General features: G+C 35.4%; 1 protein-coding gene across 1 annotated transcript in view; it reads left to right on the forward strand.

Moving 5' to 3' along the window:
* LOC102803321 (uncharacterized) overlaps positions 1–12417 on the forward strand; it is an 87918-nt gene extending 75501 nt beyond the window's left edge. The window contains exons 10-17 of the mRNA XM_085499444.1: positions 2823–2972; positions 3289–3481; positions 4016–4249; positions 4613–4654; positions 4746–4894; positions 5172–5385; positions 5748–5992; positions 8167–12417. Of these exons, the coding sequence (XP_085355570.1) occupies positions 2823–2972; positions 3289–3481; positions 4016–4249; positions 4613–4654; positions 4746–4894; positions 5172–5385; positions 5748–5992; positions 8167–10391 (3452 nt within the window). The 3' untranslated portion in view covers positions 10392–12417. The remainder of the gene's footprint in view (positions 1–2822; positions 2973–3288; positions 3482–4015; positions 4250–4612; positions 4655–4745; positions 4895–5171; positions 5386–5747; positions 5993–8166) is intronic.
* Positions 12418–20741: the final 8324 nt, after the last annotated feature.

Consider the following 20741-nt stretch of genomic DNA (forward strand, 5'->3'; position numbering starts at 1 on the left):
ATATGTCATTTTTGTTTTCAACACTGATTACCAATCATGTCCGTTCTTTGTTCCCTTGTAAAAGGCCAAGGTTATTCATATTGTGGTGTACATGTTGTTGAAATTTAATATTTGTGCACATACATTGTTGCAACATGAACATGAATGGTGCAGTGACCTTTGACTTTTCAATCTCACTGAATGCCATGGAGCCAAAACATGTCTAGAATTCCATGAACTCTTTGCCTTCATTGTGCGATCTAAGTCGTTTCACCACGTCATGTTCAATACAGGTTCCATACAGCATATATATACATTGTTTCTTTACTCAACATTTAGCTGCTCGCTTTGCAGCGTCTGTGGTGCTTTGAAGAGCTATGACTATCAAACCATTTTCTATATTGTTTTTTGATTTGTGCAGATTTTGATTTCTCTAATTACAATATAATGTATGCTACTGAATAGAAATTTGCATAATGCTGTAAATAAAATGTGCTGTATGTCTTGGATTTTGTGCCTTTATTGTATTTTACTGTTTTTTTTGTTTCCTAACTGTTCTTTTAAAAAAAAAAAGTGAACCAAAAGAATACTACAGATGCCTGCTAACGGCTGTCTGATAAATATCAATTGATGATAAAAAACAATATTTATGTTTTTGTATTTCCTCTGTTAATCATTTGTTTGGATGCCAATAGTGGAATACCATATTTGCTGATGTTAAAATATGTTCACACCAACAGAAGCGCATGTAAACAAACAATTCCATTTATTATATGATTATATTTTGATATGATCTATTTTGAGCATAAACACACCTCTTCATTTAAGTAAGTACATGTGCTACTAATTGAGCAAATACAGTACAAATGTCCAGCAATTATCAGTCATTAGCAGTTGCTGATTATATTTGCACCAGAATTCATAACTGGCTTTATCAGGCCACAAGACCTTGTAGGACATTTATTTGTTTCTTGAAATATAATGAAACCTGTCTAAACCATATACTGAATAGATTGATGTAGTGAAACGGAGAATACCAACAGAGCTGTGACAATGTTCAGTTCAGGTTTTGCGCTAGTGTCTTGGCAAGACGAGTCCCACTTACAAAATTGTAAGAAATTTAAATTTGACCCTGGTTAACTTGATTAGAGATTGGACCCCAGCATGCCTGAAAAACTGGCTCCCTCTTCAATAATTGGAGTCAGGGAAGTAAAATATGGGGTTAACGCAATCCCTTGTTCAGTTTATAGAGATGTTCGATATACAAAGATTTTTTTACATAAGCAAGTCTGCTTAAAGGGGAATGGAAAAGTTTTGACATGTTTCTTTTCACCACATTGGCTGTTGACATTGTTTTTTCCATTTCATTTCTGCTATTCGTGGTGGCTTTCATCAGGCAATGTCTTGAAGGGGTTTCACTGCACATGTATAATATTGTTAGAAACATTGTTGTTAATGCAGACACTTGATTTGTGACTTTCATAACATTTGTGAATGCTCTCATATCAAATTTTTTTGTGGTGTGTACCTAAAAATGTCTGTTTCATTTCAAGCAGTGAAAATTACAGATCATTTGTTTGACTTCAATTATTCAAGTCATTCATCTGCTATGGTTTAATGTGTGTTATGTCATAGAGTGAGCAGTCTGTATATTTGAAATATTTTACTGTTATGCATGAATGACAGGATTTACCAAGAGCTTGATGAATACTGTCACCTATGTGGTGGGTATACTAAATGTATACTGCCACCTAGTGGTGGGTATACTAAATGTATACTGCCATCTAGTGGTGGGTACACAAAACATATACTGCCATCTAGTGGTGGGTACACAAAATGTATACTACCACCTAGTGGTGGGTACACTAATTTTCACTGGTTGCATTAAATCTATCATTGAGCTGCAATTTTTTTCTTCCTGCATATTTTATGCTTCTAAAATATGTTATGGTTGTTAACTAATTTCTGTAAATTCAGTTTTAAGCCTAATTTATTTAGTGACATTTTGCACATTTATATGTATTTGTATATAATTTTTTGTTAATTTTGGACAACATAAACATAATTTCTCATTAGATACAGATCTTTTCAAAATTTATATGGCCGTGATTATTGCAGTGAAATAAACTTTATAAAATACATTCCAATACACAAACTGCTCAAAAATGTATATCAGTCAATTTATGTTTATTTTCTCATATTTACTGTAAGTTATAGATACATCATATAGGGTAAGGTATGGTGGTGGTGTTGGTCATGTTACAATCCACTGTAAAATCCGTTATTTTCACTTGGAATTTATTTTTGCTGAAGTGATTCAGTGAAAATAAAATCCTGCAAAAAAAATATACTTTACATTCAACTCATCAAAAATCAGTGAAAATAAACTTCAAACAAAACACCCAAAAAGTCTTAATCAAAAATGAATTCCAGCTAAAATAAAGTATTTTGTATGTGATATGGGTTTTTGATCAGAATATTATAGCATTACGCCAGGGGGCATCACGTGACGATCTGAATTTACATCTTTTTTTTTTTACATCTACATAATCATAAATTGCGCACATGGTAGTTCATGATAAGTCAGATATGTACAGTTCTATAGGGCTGTCTCTTCCTTATTTACTTGAAGATTTAGGTTTGATGTACCTGATATATGTATTGGTTTTGTGTAGGGTAACAGCCCTACTATATGTTGTATCTCTGCTGAATTTTTAGGGTGAGGTGGCTCTAAGGAACTGATCACATAAACTGAAACTGTTATTACAATTTTAGCATACATTATAGTTCATGTGTGTGTAATATATCAATGGTTCTGAATTTTGTTTGCAATTTCTCTTTAGTTCTTCGGAAACATGGTAAACTTATCCTGTTTTTGAGGTCATTTATCTTGGCACGTCCTGCTAAAAGAAGACTGAAACAAAGTGGGATATTACGTGAGAGAGTTTATGGTTGTGACTTAGGAGAACATTTACTCAACTCTGAACATGATGGTAAGTGACTGATGAGATAGCGCCACCTAGTGGCAGACAAGTACAACCTAGTGGCATGGTTAAATATGTAATATAAGGAGGTCTTATATTCTGAAATCTCTCACAATGGGTTTAATTTATGATAGTTTTGTATGGTCTGCAACTGTAACACAACCTGGAAATAAATGTGACCTATCATACTCCTGAGAATTTCTGATGCCCTGTTGACTCACTAAACATGTCTAAATATATGTTGTGAATTTTTTGAGAAATATGGCATATGAGACAGTATTTATAGTTCATCTGCCTTGAATGATTTGCATATTTGTTTATTCAGTCCCCCAGGTACTGAAGATATGTTGTGAATTTATTGAGAAATATGGTATAGGAGATGGTATTTATAGGTTATCAGGCGTGGCCTCTAATATACAGAAGTTACGAGCACTGTTCGACAGTGAAAATGTACCTGACATGGAAGAGTATATATATGATATACATAGCGTTAGTTCTGTGGTGAAATTGTATTTCAGGTAAGTTACAACGCCCTCTAGTGTCTGATATGTACAATAATTTGTCTTGCATGTAACCTTGGTCATAATTGTCACCTCAATTAACACCTTAGAACATGATACAATGTTGTCCTGGAAACATAAAATAAAAGGTATTATGGTCCATATGGCTTGGTAAATAACTACATTACAATAGGAACAGAAGCAGGACAGTGATAGAAATGAGTTTTATGGTTTATAGAAATTTCATTATGGTCTTGAAAAACTCTCAAAAAAAAATACTCTAAACCATTTCAACTTTTGTCACCGCTGACAAAATTAAGCTCAAAAAAATTGTTTTCTAAAATGTTGATCAGTCTCTGTATCGACAACTTAACATGTATATTCAGTCCAAGATTCCTGAAGCAATTCTAGAAAAATACATAAAAATGTGCAAAATTCTGGTGTTGAAAAGGTTTAGGTTATGTATATCTCTAGTATGGAAATGAAACATATTTTCTTCTGTTATGTTATGACCAGTTTCTGATAATCTGTTGTACTTTTTTTTTAAAATAGAGAGCTTCCAAATCCACTACTTACATACCAATTATACGACAAGTTTGCAGCAGCCATTTCAAATGAAGAGACCAGACTACTGGAGATTACTAATGTCATACAACAACTGCCACCCCCACATTACAGAACAGTAGAATACTTAATGAAGCACCTCAATAAAATGGCTTCTTTCAAGGACCAAACAGCAATGCATTCCAAGAATTTAGCAATTGTATGGGCCCCTAATTTACTAAGGTAAGTTCATCTACACATCATTTGGGGCTATATAAATGCTTGCTCTGCCTTATGTTTAATTTGAATGCCAAGTCCCTGAATTGTAAAACAGAGCTCTAATTCCGTCAGATGTGACCAACTGCATCACATGTTTCTAATTGTTTTGTAATGTGTTTTTAGTGCTGGTGGAGGCTGATATGTTTCCTTGGTTCCCCAGATTTGTATTTGTATAGTTCTATCTGCAATGAATATTACCACACTGCACCCAATGATAGGAATATCAAAATTCACAAAAGCACAACTCATGCGGATATAGTCATAGCTTTTGTCACATGAATTGCATATCACATAACCTAAATTTATTTATCATTATTTGAATTCCAGATCTCGACAAATTGAAACTGCCAGCATGTCATACAACAAAAAGTAGGTCAATACTCTTATTCCAGTTCATTTCAAATATGTATATTTGGAAGTTTTGCTTGCATGACCTTATTCTACTTTCTGACTTTTCTAGATCCAAAGAGATAGAGCTTGGTGTTGCAGCTTTCATGGAGATCCGTGTTCAATCAGTGGTTGTGGAATATCTGATTAGGAATGTTGATTTGATATTCAGTGATAAACTACAATCACAGTTAGCAAAAACTGATTCATCTGATGCCCCAGGTAAGATTAAATACCATTCTGAAAAATTTAAACTTTATTTATTTATCTAGCCTATGTGTCAATCTAATGCTGCTCTATCACAGAGCCCTGAGGCTGCTTTTAGCACTGTCTTTGTTCACTTTCAGTATGTTCATCTTTTTGTTTGCTCATTCTAAATTTTTATACCCCAAGTCTACTCTAAAATCTTCACAATATTTAAAACAAGGATCTGAATCTTATTTCCAAACACGCTCTTTATTAAATTAGTTGGTTCATTAACTCAAGTTTCCACATACAGGATCCACCCCATTGAACAGAAGAGCACGTCCCAAGTCACTTGTACTATCCACTCCTGCTAAGCTGCTGTCATTGGAAGAGGCTAGAGCACGTAGTGGGCTGCAATCAGTACAGGATATACCTGTTAATGATAGACAACGATTTATTGAAGTAGGAGGTGGTCCATCAGCATTACCAAAACAATATCATACAGTTATTGATTTTCCATTTGACAGGTAAACTATGCTGGATCTATATTAGATTTGAATATTTCATGACAATATCTTCAATTCTGTAATTTTCATGATTTTTATCCACTCTAGAAATGAAATACATGATCTTCAATTCTCAGTATTTTGTATTCATTGTGTTGTATTGTTTGCTTTGATCATGTGACTTTAAATTTTGCTGAGTTAACACATTTTTATTTCATTATTTAGTGTTGCGTGTATCTCCTGTCAAAACTCAGCAGCAGGCCTTGAGTGATATCATAATATCAATAATTTGTCAAAATAAAAAAATTAAAAAAAAGCAAAAAACATGTTTTCAGATTAACCCCTATTTCATCAAATCATGATTCTTGCAATTGGCTCTACAGGAAAAGATCAGGCTCAACCTCATCTAAAACGAAGAAATCTCCAAGTGGATGGAAATCCTTTTTTGCGAAATCTAAACCTACTGTTGATGGGAAAAGAAAGATGCTTCGTAAGTCAAGCATACCTGTCCCCAAAGAGATTTGTGTTGTTAAGAAAAGAAGCAGTTTACGATCTGTTCGTAGTGCTGAATCATTGATGTCTGGTAGTGATAATTCTGATGGTACAACGATTGTAAATCCTTATGCTGGTAAGTACAGATCAAAATAAGGTTGAATAGATGGATGATGGATTGCTTCGATATGTATTTTTATATGTATGTACTTTGGGTGGACCTCTGTCAGATTTGTCCATTTTGTGACACTAGTTAATTCTCTTTTTAGTAAGATTTTTTTAGTCCCCGTTCAGACGAAGTCCGAAAACGGGGACTTATAATTCGGTCTCCGTCCGTGCGTCTGTGCGTCCGTGCGTCCGTCCGGAGTCATATCTCAGAATCCTTTGGACCGATTCCGTTCATTCTTTGCATGTGCCTAGTACTTTATGTGGGACATATGCACATGCAGTGGTTTAGCGATTTGATTTAAAATAGCCGACTGGCAGCCATCTTGTTTTTTGAAAATGTTGTATTTTGGACATGTTTTGTCAGTTGTCATTCAAACTTGGTACATAGATTAAATTTATCAGGAATGAAAACAAAGTCAAGGTCATTTTCTATTATGGATTTATGCATGCCCTTTTTGTTGCAAAGCCCTGCTGAAACAGCAGAGCTATTTCGACTATCAGATTGTTTGTTTGTTTTAAATGTGTGCATATTTACGCATGTTGCAGTGACAATATTTTGTGTCAAAATTATTCAACAATATGTGAACTTTTTAGCTCCGCTGTCGACTTTGTCGAGCGGAGCTTATCATATGAGTGATTGTCCGGCGGTGTCCGTCGTCTGTGTCAATGTTTTACTTTTTTGACTTCTTCTTGAAAACTACAAGCCTGAATGCTTTGATACTTGGTGTAAATGTACCTTGGGTAGACCTCTCTCAGATTTGTTCATTTCATGATCATATCTTCAATTCTTTAATTTTGGTGAATATATTTGTAATTTTTGGTAAAAAGTGATATTTTCGACTTCTTGTTAAAAACCGCAAGTCCAATTGCTTTGATATTACATATATACTGGTAGGTACTACATGTGTATCTCTCTCAGATTTGTTCATTTTGTAATGATATCTTCAATTCTCTAATTTTGGTGAATATTTTTGTCATTTTTGGTAAAAAGTGATATTTTCGACGTCTTGTTAAAAACCACAAGTCCGATTGCTTTGATATTACATATATGGGTACTACATGTGGACCTCTCTCAGATTTGTTCATTTTGTGGTGATGTCTTCAATTCTCTAATTTTGGTGAATATTTTTGTAATTTTTGGTAAAAAGTGATATTTTCGACTTTTTGTTAAAAACCAATAGTTCAATTGCTTTGATATTACATATTTAGATACTACATGTAGACCTTTCTCAGATTTGTTCATTTCGTGATGATATCTTCGATTCTTTAATTTTGGTGAATATTTTTGTCATTTTTGGTAAAAAGTGATATTTTCGACTTCTTATAAAAAACCAATAGTTCGATTGCTTTGATATTACATATATAGGTACTACATGTGGACCTCTCTCAGATTTGTTCATTTTGTGATGATATCTTCAATTCTCTAATTTTGGTGAATATTTTTGTAATTTTTGGTAAAAAGTGATATTTTCGACTTCTTGTTAAAAACCAAAAGTTCAATTGCTTTGATACTATACATATTGTTAATTTTCTAATGATGTCTTCAGTTCTTTAATTGAAATGTGCATTGCTAACAGCGGAGCTATCTCAGCCAATAGGCTGTTTGTTTTAATACTTCTAGACATAAAAAAAGCATCTTTTAAAACACTATATCTTTTTTGTCAATGAGCACAATTTTGAGATATTGATCATAGCCATAGGAAACATTGGTAAAAATAGAGAAAATAGTTCAAACTTTAGATCTTTAAGTATTGTATTCAGACAATATAGAAAATGTCCAGGCTTTACATGATTTCAAGTTTTTATTCATGAAAAATAAATTGTATTGTATCAAATAAAGTTTCTAGAATATTTATTGATTATATGATTTTCAAATCTTAGAGGTTCTGTGATACAAAATGCATTTTGTGTAGCTGGGAAGAGATTGTAAACAATCAGGGAAGAAAATTGGCCATAATACAAGTGTCTGCAATTCTGCAGTATTACTGAGCTTGAACTTGGATGATGAGAGAGCGAATAAGAGTAATATAGGAAATATCTGTATTTTTTAAGAGTAGCCCTGGTATTAGCCAATGAAATGAATGTCACCTGTGTTTTGTATTGTGTACATGCATTATATTGTTTTCTTTTACTTTGTTTCAGAAGGTGATGTCTTACAGAGGAGAGGGTCTGATAGTTCACTGCCAAAGTCAACCTCTCATAATTCATTCTTTGAAGGTGAAAGTGCAGTTGCTGCTATGACAAGCGACATGACTCCTCCAGATCTGTCATTCATTAGGCCTATCAGAAGGAGTGTCAGTGTACACCGTCAGAGATCCAATTCTGAAACTGCTCCATCTGTATCCCATATGGATTTCATTCTTCAAGATTCAGGGCAGAATGGAGAGAAGAGGTTTCGACATTCTGATACACCAACCATGGTTAGAACATCTACTAAGGATTGCCTGGTTACATCTAGCGCTGGAGTAACTAGAAGAAGTTTAACTTCACCATTAAAGGAACGTGAACAATATACTGATCTTCCTCCATTGCCAAGGTCTGTAAAATCGCCAAAGAAAACCTCTCCAGTATACAGTACACAATCTTCGGTTTCATCACAATCTTCAAATAGTCCAGACAGTTGGAGCAAAAGCCGAAACAGGCATGCTGTTCTTCTTGGGGATGAGTTGGCAGAACTTTCTGTTCTGGAAATGGAAAGAATGGACAATATTGTCCCATCTGTTGTGCAAACAAACAGTCAAGAATCAGATTTTGATTCAAATAGTAAGGAACACAAAATGCCAACCATTAGACAGTCTCGACCTATGAGTGATGAAGAGCTGCAGAAACATGCCTCTGTAGCTCATTTGAAAAAAATTGTTGTTGCACCAGAAGAGAGGTATCGCGCACAGTTGGAATTGAACATTGATGAGGAAGTATCTCTAGCCAAGGAAGAGGACTTCCAAATTACACCATACAGTACGATAAAGAAGAATTATAATAACTTTGATTTTAATGATGAAGACTTGTTGACAACACCAACCATAGTTGAAAATCCTTTTAACTTGGATGTAATGATGTCAGAGTTTGATAGTGTCAGAGAAAAGTATCTGAGACAGGAATCTTTAAGCCCTGTCTTTTCCGGCAGTGGCAATGGAACGCCAAGTCCTCGGCCTGGCAACAGCCCTGTAATGTTTTCGCAGACTCTACATCCAATTGATGCCCAACTCAATGTGCCGTCTTCCAAATCCAATAAAGATGTTGATTTTCAGGTAGTGCGGAAGTCATCAACATCATCATCAGAAACATCTGGTCATGTCTCAGAGGAAGGGAAAAGTTCACCACTGCCAGACACCAGTCCTTCACCTGAAACAGAATATGAAGAACAGCAAGAGTCACATAATAAAGAGAACATGCCTGTGACAAGCCCGGTGGAGAGTACTTCCCCACCAGTTCCTCATATGCCAGAAGAATATTTAAGAACCATATTCCCAGACTCTCCTAGCCAGCTTTCATTAACCTCACCCTCACCTGAATTAAGAATCCCTCTTCCACCTAGTCCACCATCTGAATTGTCCCATGGGAGCATCAGCAGGAATGTGTTTACTTTTGAGAATGCACAAGGTGCTATCATTGAACCAGTCTCCCCAGCTGTAACAAGTAGTGCATCTTATGTGTTTCCGAGCATGCTAGAAATCAAATCTAATGGTGGAAGTTCAAGTTCAAGCTCACTGAGTACACGAACTCCCTCTAGTCCTGTCAGCCCAATTAGTCCATTAAGTGACAAAGTGGTGGATAAACCTCCTGTTTCACCACGTAAAAAGATACCAGTCAGCCCAGTCGCTGTTAAAAAGTGTGAGAGACAATCAAGTCTCAAAAGGAATGTCAGCCCCACAAACATTGCTTATGCTGAGAGAGTTGAGAAAATGAAATCAGTTGCTGCGAAAATGAGCACTCATCATGATGACTTCACCATGTACGAAAAATATAAAGGATCCTCACTGGAAGCAGATACACAATTTAGTGATGGTGAACAGGAACTTCTGCTTGAAAACCGTTACCCATCATACTATGACAATGCTACTCTGCCAGATACTGATCCTGCTGAATGTCAAGAAGGTCCCAAAAAGTTTCCACAAGAAGAACACCTGCATGTTGAGACCAGAGAATATTCTTCTGATGAATCTTCTGATGACTTTGAACCTGATGAGACAAGGCTAAGTGTTGCTACGTTGGCCTCACAGTATGATAACCTGGATGGTGACGAAAGTGATGGTTTGGATGATAGTGCTACACATTATGAAAATGTTGGACACAATGACAGTTATAACATTGCAGTGGGAATTGATCTTCTCTCGCCTTTGGATCCTGAAATAATTGAGCTGTAAAGCTACTCTAATTTCAGCTGTAAATATCTCCTGGATGATAACAGTGTGGTTTCATTGGGCTTTGCAATAAAATACATTACACTTTTTAAGGCATAGTCAATGAAACGTTATCTGGTTATTAACTTTTAAACAACTTTGAGGCTATGAATTTCTTATATTGAATATTGAATTTACACAGCAGCTTATTCACTTTTGAGTTTATACAAATTATCTGTCACAATATAAATAACAACCTGTTTTCTATGTTAACACCATTGAAAGAGTTATATATAAACAGCATTATTAAAAGCATTTTAATTTGGTTTATTTTGCAGCATTGGGAGGCTTATTTCCCCCTAAACGTTTTTTTATAATAATTATTTTAGATGCATATTTGCTGATCAGTTCAGAATGTTATGAAGTGGTAAACCATTCTTATTATAGGAGCATTATGGATAATGTAAACCTTCTTGAAGCTAACCCATCAACCATTTCTTCCCAGATAAATATACGAATGTAGCACTTCAACACTTTGAAATATCTGTAATAATATATACAGAAGAACAAAACTATTGTCCTAACCTGGTAATTCAAATTCAACTGGCTTTGAATGGTTGGTGAGTGAGTTGACGTTGTATGTTCAATACAATGCAGCAGGCATGAATAATCCAATATCATTTTGCACTCGGACTAATTGATTTCTACCAAGGTCTTCTCAGTATTTGTCTGAATTAACTGATTGTGATTTGGTGTGTAATACATGCTCAGCTTTATTTTTTGATGATACCATATCTGCTGTGATTTGATGTATGTTGTATACAGCAGACACAAACTATTTCATTTATTGTTTATTATTCATTGAGTACCAATTGATCACAGATGTCCCTTTATCATATTTATTTGTGAGATGTACATTTAGTACAGCTTTCATCAAGAGTATTAAAATAGCTAATTTACAAGAATGTTTTCCCTCACGCTTTCCTGATAATTTTTATTTTTGTGTGAGAAACATTCCAGAGTACATTTTGTTCTCCACACACATACCCCACATCAATTGCAATCGTCTTAGTGACATTATATAGTGACATTATAACTATACCCAGTATTGTGTTTTGAAGTTGCACCGTGTTCTATTATATCATTATAATAATTACTTGCGATCTATCTAACTATCTAAACTGGATTTTCAATAAGACCTGTATACAGTACTGATGTTTATTATGATACTGCATTATCTCATTTTATCCAGGAAGATTTGTAGCATGCGTATACATATAGCTGCAACTATGTAGTGAAAACGTCAGATATATATATACGTTCAATGGTGCCTTAATCATCTAAACAACAAAGCAGGTGCTGTCTTTTCTATATGCCTGCCATTTTAATATTCAGAAACCACAAGCCACCTTGCGTGAATGGGTCATTCTGCTGTCATTTTTTTGTGTTATACTTTTTACGAATGTTGTCAAGTTTATAGAATGTATTTCGATTTATGCTACTTTTATATAGATTTCCCAACCACCCAACATTTATGGAAAAGAATTGTATGATGGGCGTGACATCTGATTTGAAAATTTCAAACCTATAGCTATGTATGCAGTAAACTTATAAACAGTCTCCACATATTTCCTTATCAAGCATGTGTACGTGACGAACACATACCTTATTAAAATAAGTTAGTACTTAAAGGGTTTGCGTAGTTATTTCTCCAGCGTTCTGGCTATACACCCTCAATAAAACACATTATTTCTGCTGGACAGAAGTCGAAAAGATGTTTTATTTTGTAAATACTATCTACCTGTATATACCACAGATATGCATGGCAGACAAATTTTCTTTCCTTGTCTATTGTTTGCATTTTGTCACAAGTGACATTTCTTTTAATTTTTTATGTATTTTATGTTTTTTTCGTCAGCATTAATTTTTAGATATACACATACATCTCATTGTAAGTGTACACAAACTTAGTGTTAAAGTATTGAAAGGAAGATATTTTTGTAAATATATCCGATATTATTGCAATAAATTTCACTTTATGTGGCATTAATATTTGACTTTTCGTTATTTAATTAGTCTAGAAATAATCTTCATTCATATGTTTGAAAACCTAATCAGGAATGTTTTTCGAATGGTCTGTGTATAACCATCTATATTAACATCCATGTTCGCACTGAAGGCATCTGGCCCAAAAGTATACATAATATTTAGGTAGCAGGATAGTCGTTTTGTAAAAAAAAGAATGTTCGACTTAAAATGACTACCCTGCTGCATTAAGGTAATGGAAACTGGTTGATAATATTCTTTATGGACTGGATACGGCTTTTGCGGCCGAGCTTGTGAGGGCGCGTAAGCCGTACGATCAAGGGCAGCAAAAGCCGTATCTAGTCCATTAAGGTGTTATCACATACCATATATGAAAAAAAAAGTCTTTAGTTATGTTATTTTTCGCTCGTCTGGCCCAAAAGAAAACCTATTCGATTTAATCCAGGTTCCGATACAGGCCTTTTTTTCTGGCGCGGATTTATACGGGGGGTTCTAAACGACGCAAACGCGTCAACAACTCTCACGCAATGCACAAACGAATGTCTCCAAATACATCCACAAATTGCAATACGTTTTAATGATACAGTAAGTGAACGTAAATTTATAACAATAATTTAACGGTAATAAATACGAACTCATAAACTTTCTTTATTAAGAATGAATAAGTTGGTCATTTACTGACCGTCCGGATAATACACACTCCTATTTATACCCCCTCCCAATCACCAACCACCAAGTTATAAAGAGGGAAATCACCAATCACCAGGAATTCAATTACCTATTCACCAATCACCAGGAATTGTTGTTGAATATAAAAGCATTTATTGAAGATATTTGACATTAACTTTGATTGCTGGTCAGACCTAGTAGTTAGACATACATTTCTTAACTGATCTTCCTGTTTGAAACTATCTATCTCCTCCGTTTTTTAAACTGCTGTTCTCGTCATTACTGTAGTCGCCCCTGTGTGCAACAGTTTCCCTAGTTGCTTTCTGTTCAGGAGCCAAACTATCTTGCACACACTGCTTCTCTTTGTTCAGCAATTCATAAAATTCACTTCTTCCGTGTTATCTACTTCCTCAGTTTCTGAATCACTAGTTTTCCTCACTACTATATTCTTCTTTCTGCTCATCAGTTTTCTCAACAGCTGACCCATCTGACAAATCATGTCTCTCTTTATGCAATGTTTCACCAATTGGTATCTCCTTCTTGTATAGATTCAGTGGCCTTATACTTTGTGTTTTCTTGTCGTTTTGATCTTTGTCTAACAACTTTCCCATTGTCAACAGCCCAATTTCTCATTTTCTCTTGATCCTCTCTTCTCATGGCACAACTGGTAATGATTGGAGCTTTGGACTGTCTCAAAATGAAACTTGGTTTGTGGCTAGTGGATAAAACGATGAGGACCGGTGAAGTAATAGACTGACCGATTATATGATCTTTTCAAACTTTCTCTAATTCTTAATTCACAATTACTTGCACTTGAGATATTGATGGAAAAGCTTATAACTAATTATGCAAAACAGATAATTAATATGAACAGATTTCAGTGTAAAACTAATAAGGTCTGTGCAATGTAACAGACCATCCATGTATTAGCAAGTTTCATTTAAATGAGATTAAAACCCAAATAAAATATTATGCTTATCAGGGAATTAATATCAACAGATTTTGACCTAAAACTAATCAGGTTTGTAAATTGCATATATAGCTAAATAATGACTTTAACTTAAATTTATAAATCAGTAAATATGAGGGGAGGGGGGTTCATAAGTATGAAAATAATTTGCACATTAAAAATTGTTCTCAAATGAATAATTCAAAATTAATTCTAATAATGTACGTCACTGTAGAACAGGGGAAAAATGTTTTTACATTTTTCCTTATCTACTATACATTATTAAAGGTTGTGAACCTTTTAATATTCCATTGGAAAACTATGACGTAATAAGGAATCAATAAACAATAGGACAATAAGAAGAAAACTATAATTTATCATGTAATAAAGCGTGTTAGCATTAAAAGACGTACATGAAACCTCAAGTATTTCCTAGACACACCAACAAACCACAGGCGCTCGGAACGTTTCTTTGATAATAAAAAATGACCCAAAGTAGGGTCGGCATAGTTAGTCAGTCGCCGGTACATTCGCCTACTACTCATATAATAACAAGACGGCGCCAGCGAAATTCGAAAGCCAACTGTTTAGTCAAAACCCGGGCAGTTAGCCAAATCTCAAGCGAGTTTGCAAATTGGCAGCCCCAATACTTCGGAGACTTGTAGTAATCATTATAGAACAGTAGAATGATTGGCAAAAGATCACCATACACTTCGAAGAATTGACCAATGGGAAGAACTCTCTCAAACTACAAGTACACGAGTGTATATAAAACAATCAGGTGTACCGATTTTAAACTATTGGTGGCGCAATTTAGCGTACAATACAGAGAACGGGAAAGTCAAAGAACGCATAACGCGAAATTAAAAGTTGCAAAAACGTATCACCGGAAATTCATTACACCCAATAACGAAGAACAAGAAATTAGCTGAGAACGAATCACCATGAATTAAAAATCCCGAGAACGCATCATCAGAAATTAAAAAGCCCTCATAACGGATAACGAAAAGAGTATAAAGAGGCCTGAATACATAACAAACGGACGTTTTCTTGGAGCTGATGTAGCCGCAGTGTTAAAAACTGTAGTCGGTGAACGAGAAATAATTGCTTGACAAGGACCAGTTTCATACAGTTCTAGATTCGGGCGTAGCTCAACTAAGAAGATCCGTGGTACATCGTGGCCATTTCACAATGTAATCTCATCCGTACAATGAATTAAATAAAAATTTTGTATATTAGTTTTATTTGTGACTCGCTGTTAACATAACTCTGTACTATGGTATTGGTGATATATGAATTGGGTGCCATAGGATGGTACTTGATGGCCAACCAACCTAATCAAATATGTATTTTGCATTGTACGAGTGCAAAATAAGATATTAGGAAATTAGGATATTAGTACCAGCTGTTTTATACGCATGCGCATTGGCCGATCCTATCAAATCTCGTCATCTGTTTTGGGGCGTGTCTGGTCGAAGTGAAATTGCTTCAGCCATTGGGAGACGGAATTAACTGATGCCTGTGTGAAAACCGGTGTAAAGTGGCGGTGAAATGAATTTGCGCGGTTTTTGCGCTGCCATTTTCCGAATGATTTGGAGCAGCAATGGAAGCCAACCATTTAATTGATAAAAATCTTGTCTAGAATATGATTTCAAATGGCCGAACTTATAAAAAAAATCAGTCTCGTATTGGAAAGTACGTTTCCGGGAACGAAAGGTTTCGAGGTGGAGTGACGTGGTGAGTAGATTTCCTTCCCAGGACGCCGAGTTTGGCGTCGGTACCGAAAGAGAATATGGTGTCGAACGACCAACATAGTAAACCAAACTTAGAACTAGCAATACTGGTGCAGACGACTATGGTCGAACAACCATGAAAAATAAATGGCGGGACTTTGGTTGCACATTTAGCTCAGAAATAAAAGACACGCCAGTAGTTGGACAACCAATCATTTTATTATTGGTGACGATGTACCACGGATCATTTCCACGTCCTTTGTAAACACCACATACACGATGTGCCGCCATCCAATGGCGGGATGAGCGGCTTCCTTTGTGCACAATCAGCGTCAACTTCATGAAAGAAGCACGACGCACTTGCTAAGCCAGACCGTCTGGTGGCGCCCTACTATTTCATCAATCACCAAATATACTATTATCCTGTTCCCGAATTGAACATTTGTTTATTTGGAGTAATTTCCAATTCTACGCTAGGTCCTTAGTAATTAATGATTCCACGTATTTATTTGGCCGTTATTTGACAGACGTAAAATGCCATAATGTTAATTCGCGGAAATTTAAACACACTGATACTGATAATGAATTACAAATTTGCCAAAAATACTAAATTTGGTATCCCATGGAAATAATTAAAATCAAAATATTTGGCAATATATTAAGTTTTGTGTCGCATGCACACAATGAAAATATCATACAAAATGGGCCTAATATACTAATGTTGTATTTAATTTATTGTAAGAACGAGTTTACATCCTGGAATGGCTACGATGTACCGCGGAGACAGTATCGTAGTGCTGTAAATTTGACGTTTTTGTGTTTTCTGATTGTTTGTGGTGAATTGCACGCTTTCGTCAGGGTAATGATGAGTCCAACGGGCCTTTCGCTATATTTCCCATCCACTGAATAGTATCATCAACCATTGTCGAAACGCAGACGATAATCTCAAATTACGCGTGTTGTTTGGGAACAGAAAGGAAACGGGGCCCGGATGTGATATGGAAAATTATTGCACGGCTCGCGCATCGGGATTCCCATAGCGTTACGAGGCCAGGCAATACGAGGTATATGATAATTCATAATACTAATAATACACGTCATATCCGTGGTGCTTTTATGCTATCTATCAGTATTTATCTGTACCTTATTGGATGAGTTCATTTCGTGACATAAGCGAAATGCTCTACTAATTATAACATGATATCCTATAACTGGAGTTGATGAATCTAAAAATATATTTATCTCATCTGTGCACAGTCACTCCCATCAAGTAAAATAATCCACTTAATTCATAATCAGTACATGTGATAGTCGGTTCAATTGTGTTTCACAAACGATTCAATGCGTCAAACGAATGGTTCAGAGTCGTGTTCGGAATTAACAGTTAAATAATAACACATGCTTGTGAGGGTAATATCACGTTTTATCGTGATATTGCCCGAATAACCATGTGTTATTTATTTTATCACATCGAACAGACATCCACCATGACAATCACAGATACCATACATCACTCACACCCGCTCTCCCACAAAATAACAACACTTATATTTGAAGTATGCAATATTTTATTTTATCCATTACCGGTATAACAAGTTTCACATTACTCAAAAACATACATACATTGTTTGCTGAAAAAACAACGAAATACACTCAGTAAATGTTATTTTCAGCCATGGATATACTTTTTAGTTGAACCGTGTTTCAGCAGTGTGAATCACTCAAATGATCGAGAATAACATTTTTGAAATGAATTGAGATATTCCCAAACGCAAGTTATTTGATCACTCTACAGATAAAAATGTCAGAGTGCCGTGGAAATGACTGAAATTACCTTCTCGCGAACGTACCACACCTACAAGCCACACAGCTTTGTTTAGAGCGTTTTCGGTTAGCATCGGCGTGGAACGCGTAGAAATGTTTACAGCGTAGAACGCGCTGCAGCGACCCCGGCTGCGACGTTTCAGTGGCGGCTTTGCCGTACATTTTTGCTCCATATAAAAAATACCCTATACATCAAAACAGAGTATCTTACTTAATATCCATTCTGACACGTTTACTGTCTATTTCGGATGGCTAAAGTTCCTTCAAAACCCTGAAAGCAACCCCGAAAGCAACAGCGGCCAGAGCATCACCAGTGCAGCGAACGACAATTTGTTATGCGCAGTAGTTTCAGTGAAGTTATCTATGTGATATACCCATGTAATATCCACTTGGCGGGTAATATCCATTATAGAGTCTCAACCAATCACAGCATGCGTAACAGCAGTGAGATGTGATAAAATAAAATAATCACCATGACCATTAGTTTTGATCACAAAATATATAGTGCATAATTTTTTAAAGAAAAAAAGTTTGTCCCAGGCATGATTTTGTGAGTTAGTAAGGTAAGTAAGTAAATCTTTATTGCTATCGTATCCCATTTGAAATCTTGACATAAAATACAACAAAGTATGTAATAAAAAGAAAATACTAATAGTACTGTAATACATGAAATAAATACATATCTCAAAATAAATAATAAATGAATAATTCTATATTTCTGGGATGTAAATTTGTGTTTTTGAGGCAGCTGAAATTATGATTGATTTTTTGCATAAAACAAGTATAAATGTGTTTTGAAATGTCTTTAATTATGTGATTGTTTTTATTATTTAAACGTTATTAATATATCTCCATGCATTTTATGTTTAATAAAAGGCTGGTCCTTTCTTTATCATATAGCTGTCACATGAACAGGAAATGTCTAAATTGTAAGTGTCGATGTCAAATGCATCTTACAACAGAAAGTGTACGACTACATGATAGAGCTGTGTAACGACATGACATTTAAATGTCCTCAATCTACCATTACAGTTTTCATACACCAGATACAATGGTGTATACATTTTAAAATATATTCATCATTAAATAACCATTTTTTCATGAATGTAAAACAGATATGCGTGATCCCTCGCAACGAGCAATCTAGGTACAGAGTCGTGACTCTTGTATAAGTTCAGAAAATGTCAAATTTTGAAGTGACGTCACTAAATCGGGGCTACTGGTTGCGTTTGAACTCTCAACTTCAAGTTCAAAGGCAACACCTTGTCCGTTGGTCTACCAGAAATTCGATGTTACTGGTCAGATTTTATACCGTGTCACAATCATAGTATAGTGACAGTCTTAACCTGACAATACAATACAATGCAACTTGTCAATCTGTTATACTCAATATGTAAATTATGTGGACAACTGAAACAAAACTTGTAACAAGTGTAAATATTGACACAGACAATCATTGGAACATGCACGTGGTGGTAAGTACAAACATTAGGTGTGCTTGAAAAGGGGCGGACATAGAATGTTTGCTTTTACGGAAAAAAATGAACAAAAAAAAGGAACAAATTTATTGCAATCTTCAGATTTTAGAGGGTTCGGACGAGCCAATGTTTTCGTCATAGCTTGACGTTTTAGCCGGGTAATGTACTTGTGGTAATGCAATCGTTCAAACTTCAATCGGAGTGCGGTATCAGGGGGAAACTCTTCTACTCTCGGGTTCTCCACACGTGTCAGGGGGAAATCTCGTCTCGTCTCTATATCGCATCCTCTTGAGGTATGGGACCGGGAAAGTCACTTATACTTTACAGTCAAATAAGACACACACAACGAAATACGTTTCAGCTCTCGTCTTAGTCGGTCAATCGAGCACTCTATAAGACACAGCGCCCTGGGGAAAAATCCCCAAGACTATCGCAAGGCTGAACCAAGACTCGATTAGACTGCGTCAAGGCTCGCCCCAAGTCTCTCCAGGACTGCACTTGTCCTGGTCTACTCGCCAAGACCAACTAAAACTCTCTTTATTCATTTTCAAAACTCTAACCAATTACAAAGCAGAAAAAAGACTCTAGGGCGTAACCTTCAATCATAAAGCCAATCACACTAAGTACTGAATACGTCATATCTTTTGATTAATCGTTCACTACATTAATAACTACGAATACCAACTGTCAGAAATAATAGTCAGAATAGCGACGGTTATCTCGTAATTAGTTCCAAATCACTGAGCCAAGTTCCGTCCAAAACTTCAAATAGGCCTAAACGATGACAGACATAACACAGCAATTCGCTAATAATCAGCTAATTAAGTCGGTCAACAGATACGCGTAAACAAATTCATGACAGCGGCACTGCCACTCGTACATTGTTCACACAGATATTTTATATGTAATAGTAATAACTTTATTGTCAACCTATCTCCTATGGTTGGTGTAAATTGGCATAGGCCTGGCTGCCAATCAAGACAGTTATCTATTTTTATAGTATACTAATAATGGTTGCGTCTGTTTAAATGTAACAATACGTTATATTTAACTTGTGCTATTTATGGTTATATTCTTGTTTATCTTGTATAAGTCAATATTCCCAGTGATTAGCCATTGTAGGGTCATCGCCATGGAATGATTTAGTTAAAACTAATGACATCTCAGTAAACCAACCACTTTAAGAGAATGTGATTTCTAAAGAAAAAATAAGCTAAATAAAATAATGCACCTAAGGTGGCATTGTACAAAGTTAAAGGCAGCAACTCCGAATACAATGCAATACACATATCGTAATATATAAATTGAACTATTAAAAACTAGCGTACAAGACGAGAAATACAGATCAACAAACTCGTGGTGGCGTTACTATAACAATATGTAAGTATGATTATTTTTGAAAAACATTCCGATAGCTAGATTATTATGTTGTCACTGTCTTGTTGGGTATTATGATCTTATGGCTACAAACATAGCAATCTGCATTCGCAAGATACTGGGAATGTTGGTAAAACTGGAATATGTTGTATAAGAGCCAGTATTCCATCGAATGAATATCAACAAACAACTGCAGTTTGCTTAGGCGTTTTATTTAATAAAAATCACACCCTAAGAAGTCATATGCAATCAACTTGTTTGAACTAAATATTCGGTTACACCTGTTTTTTTATTTCTG

The sequence above is a fragment of the Saccoglossus kowalevskii genome, chromosome 5, assembly GCF_978046115.1.
Source record: "Saccoglossus kowalevskii chromosome 5, keSacKowa6.1, whole genome shotgun sequence".
Classification (NCBI taxonomy): Eukaryota; Metazoa; Hemichordata; class Enteropneusta; family Harrimaniidae; genus Saccoglossus; species Saccoglossus kowalevskii.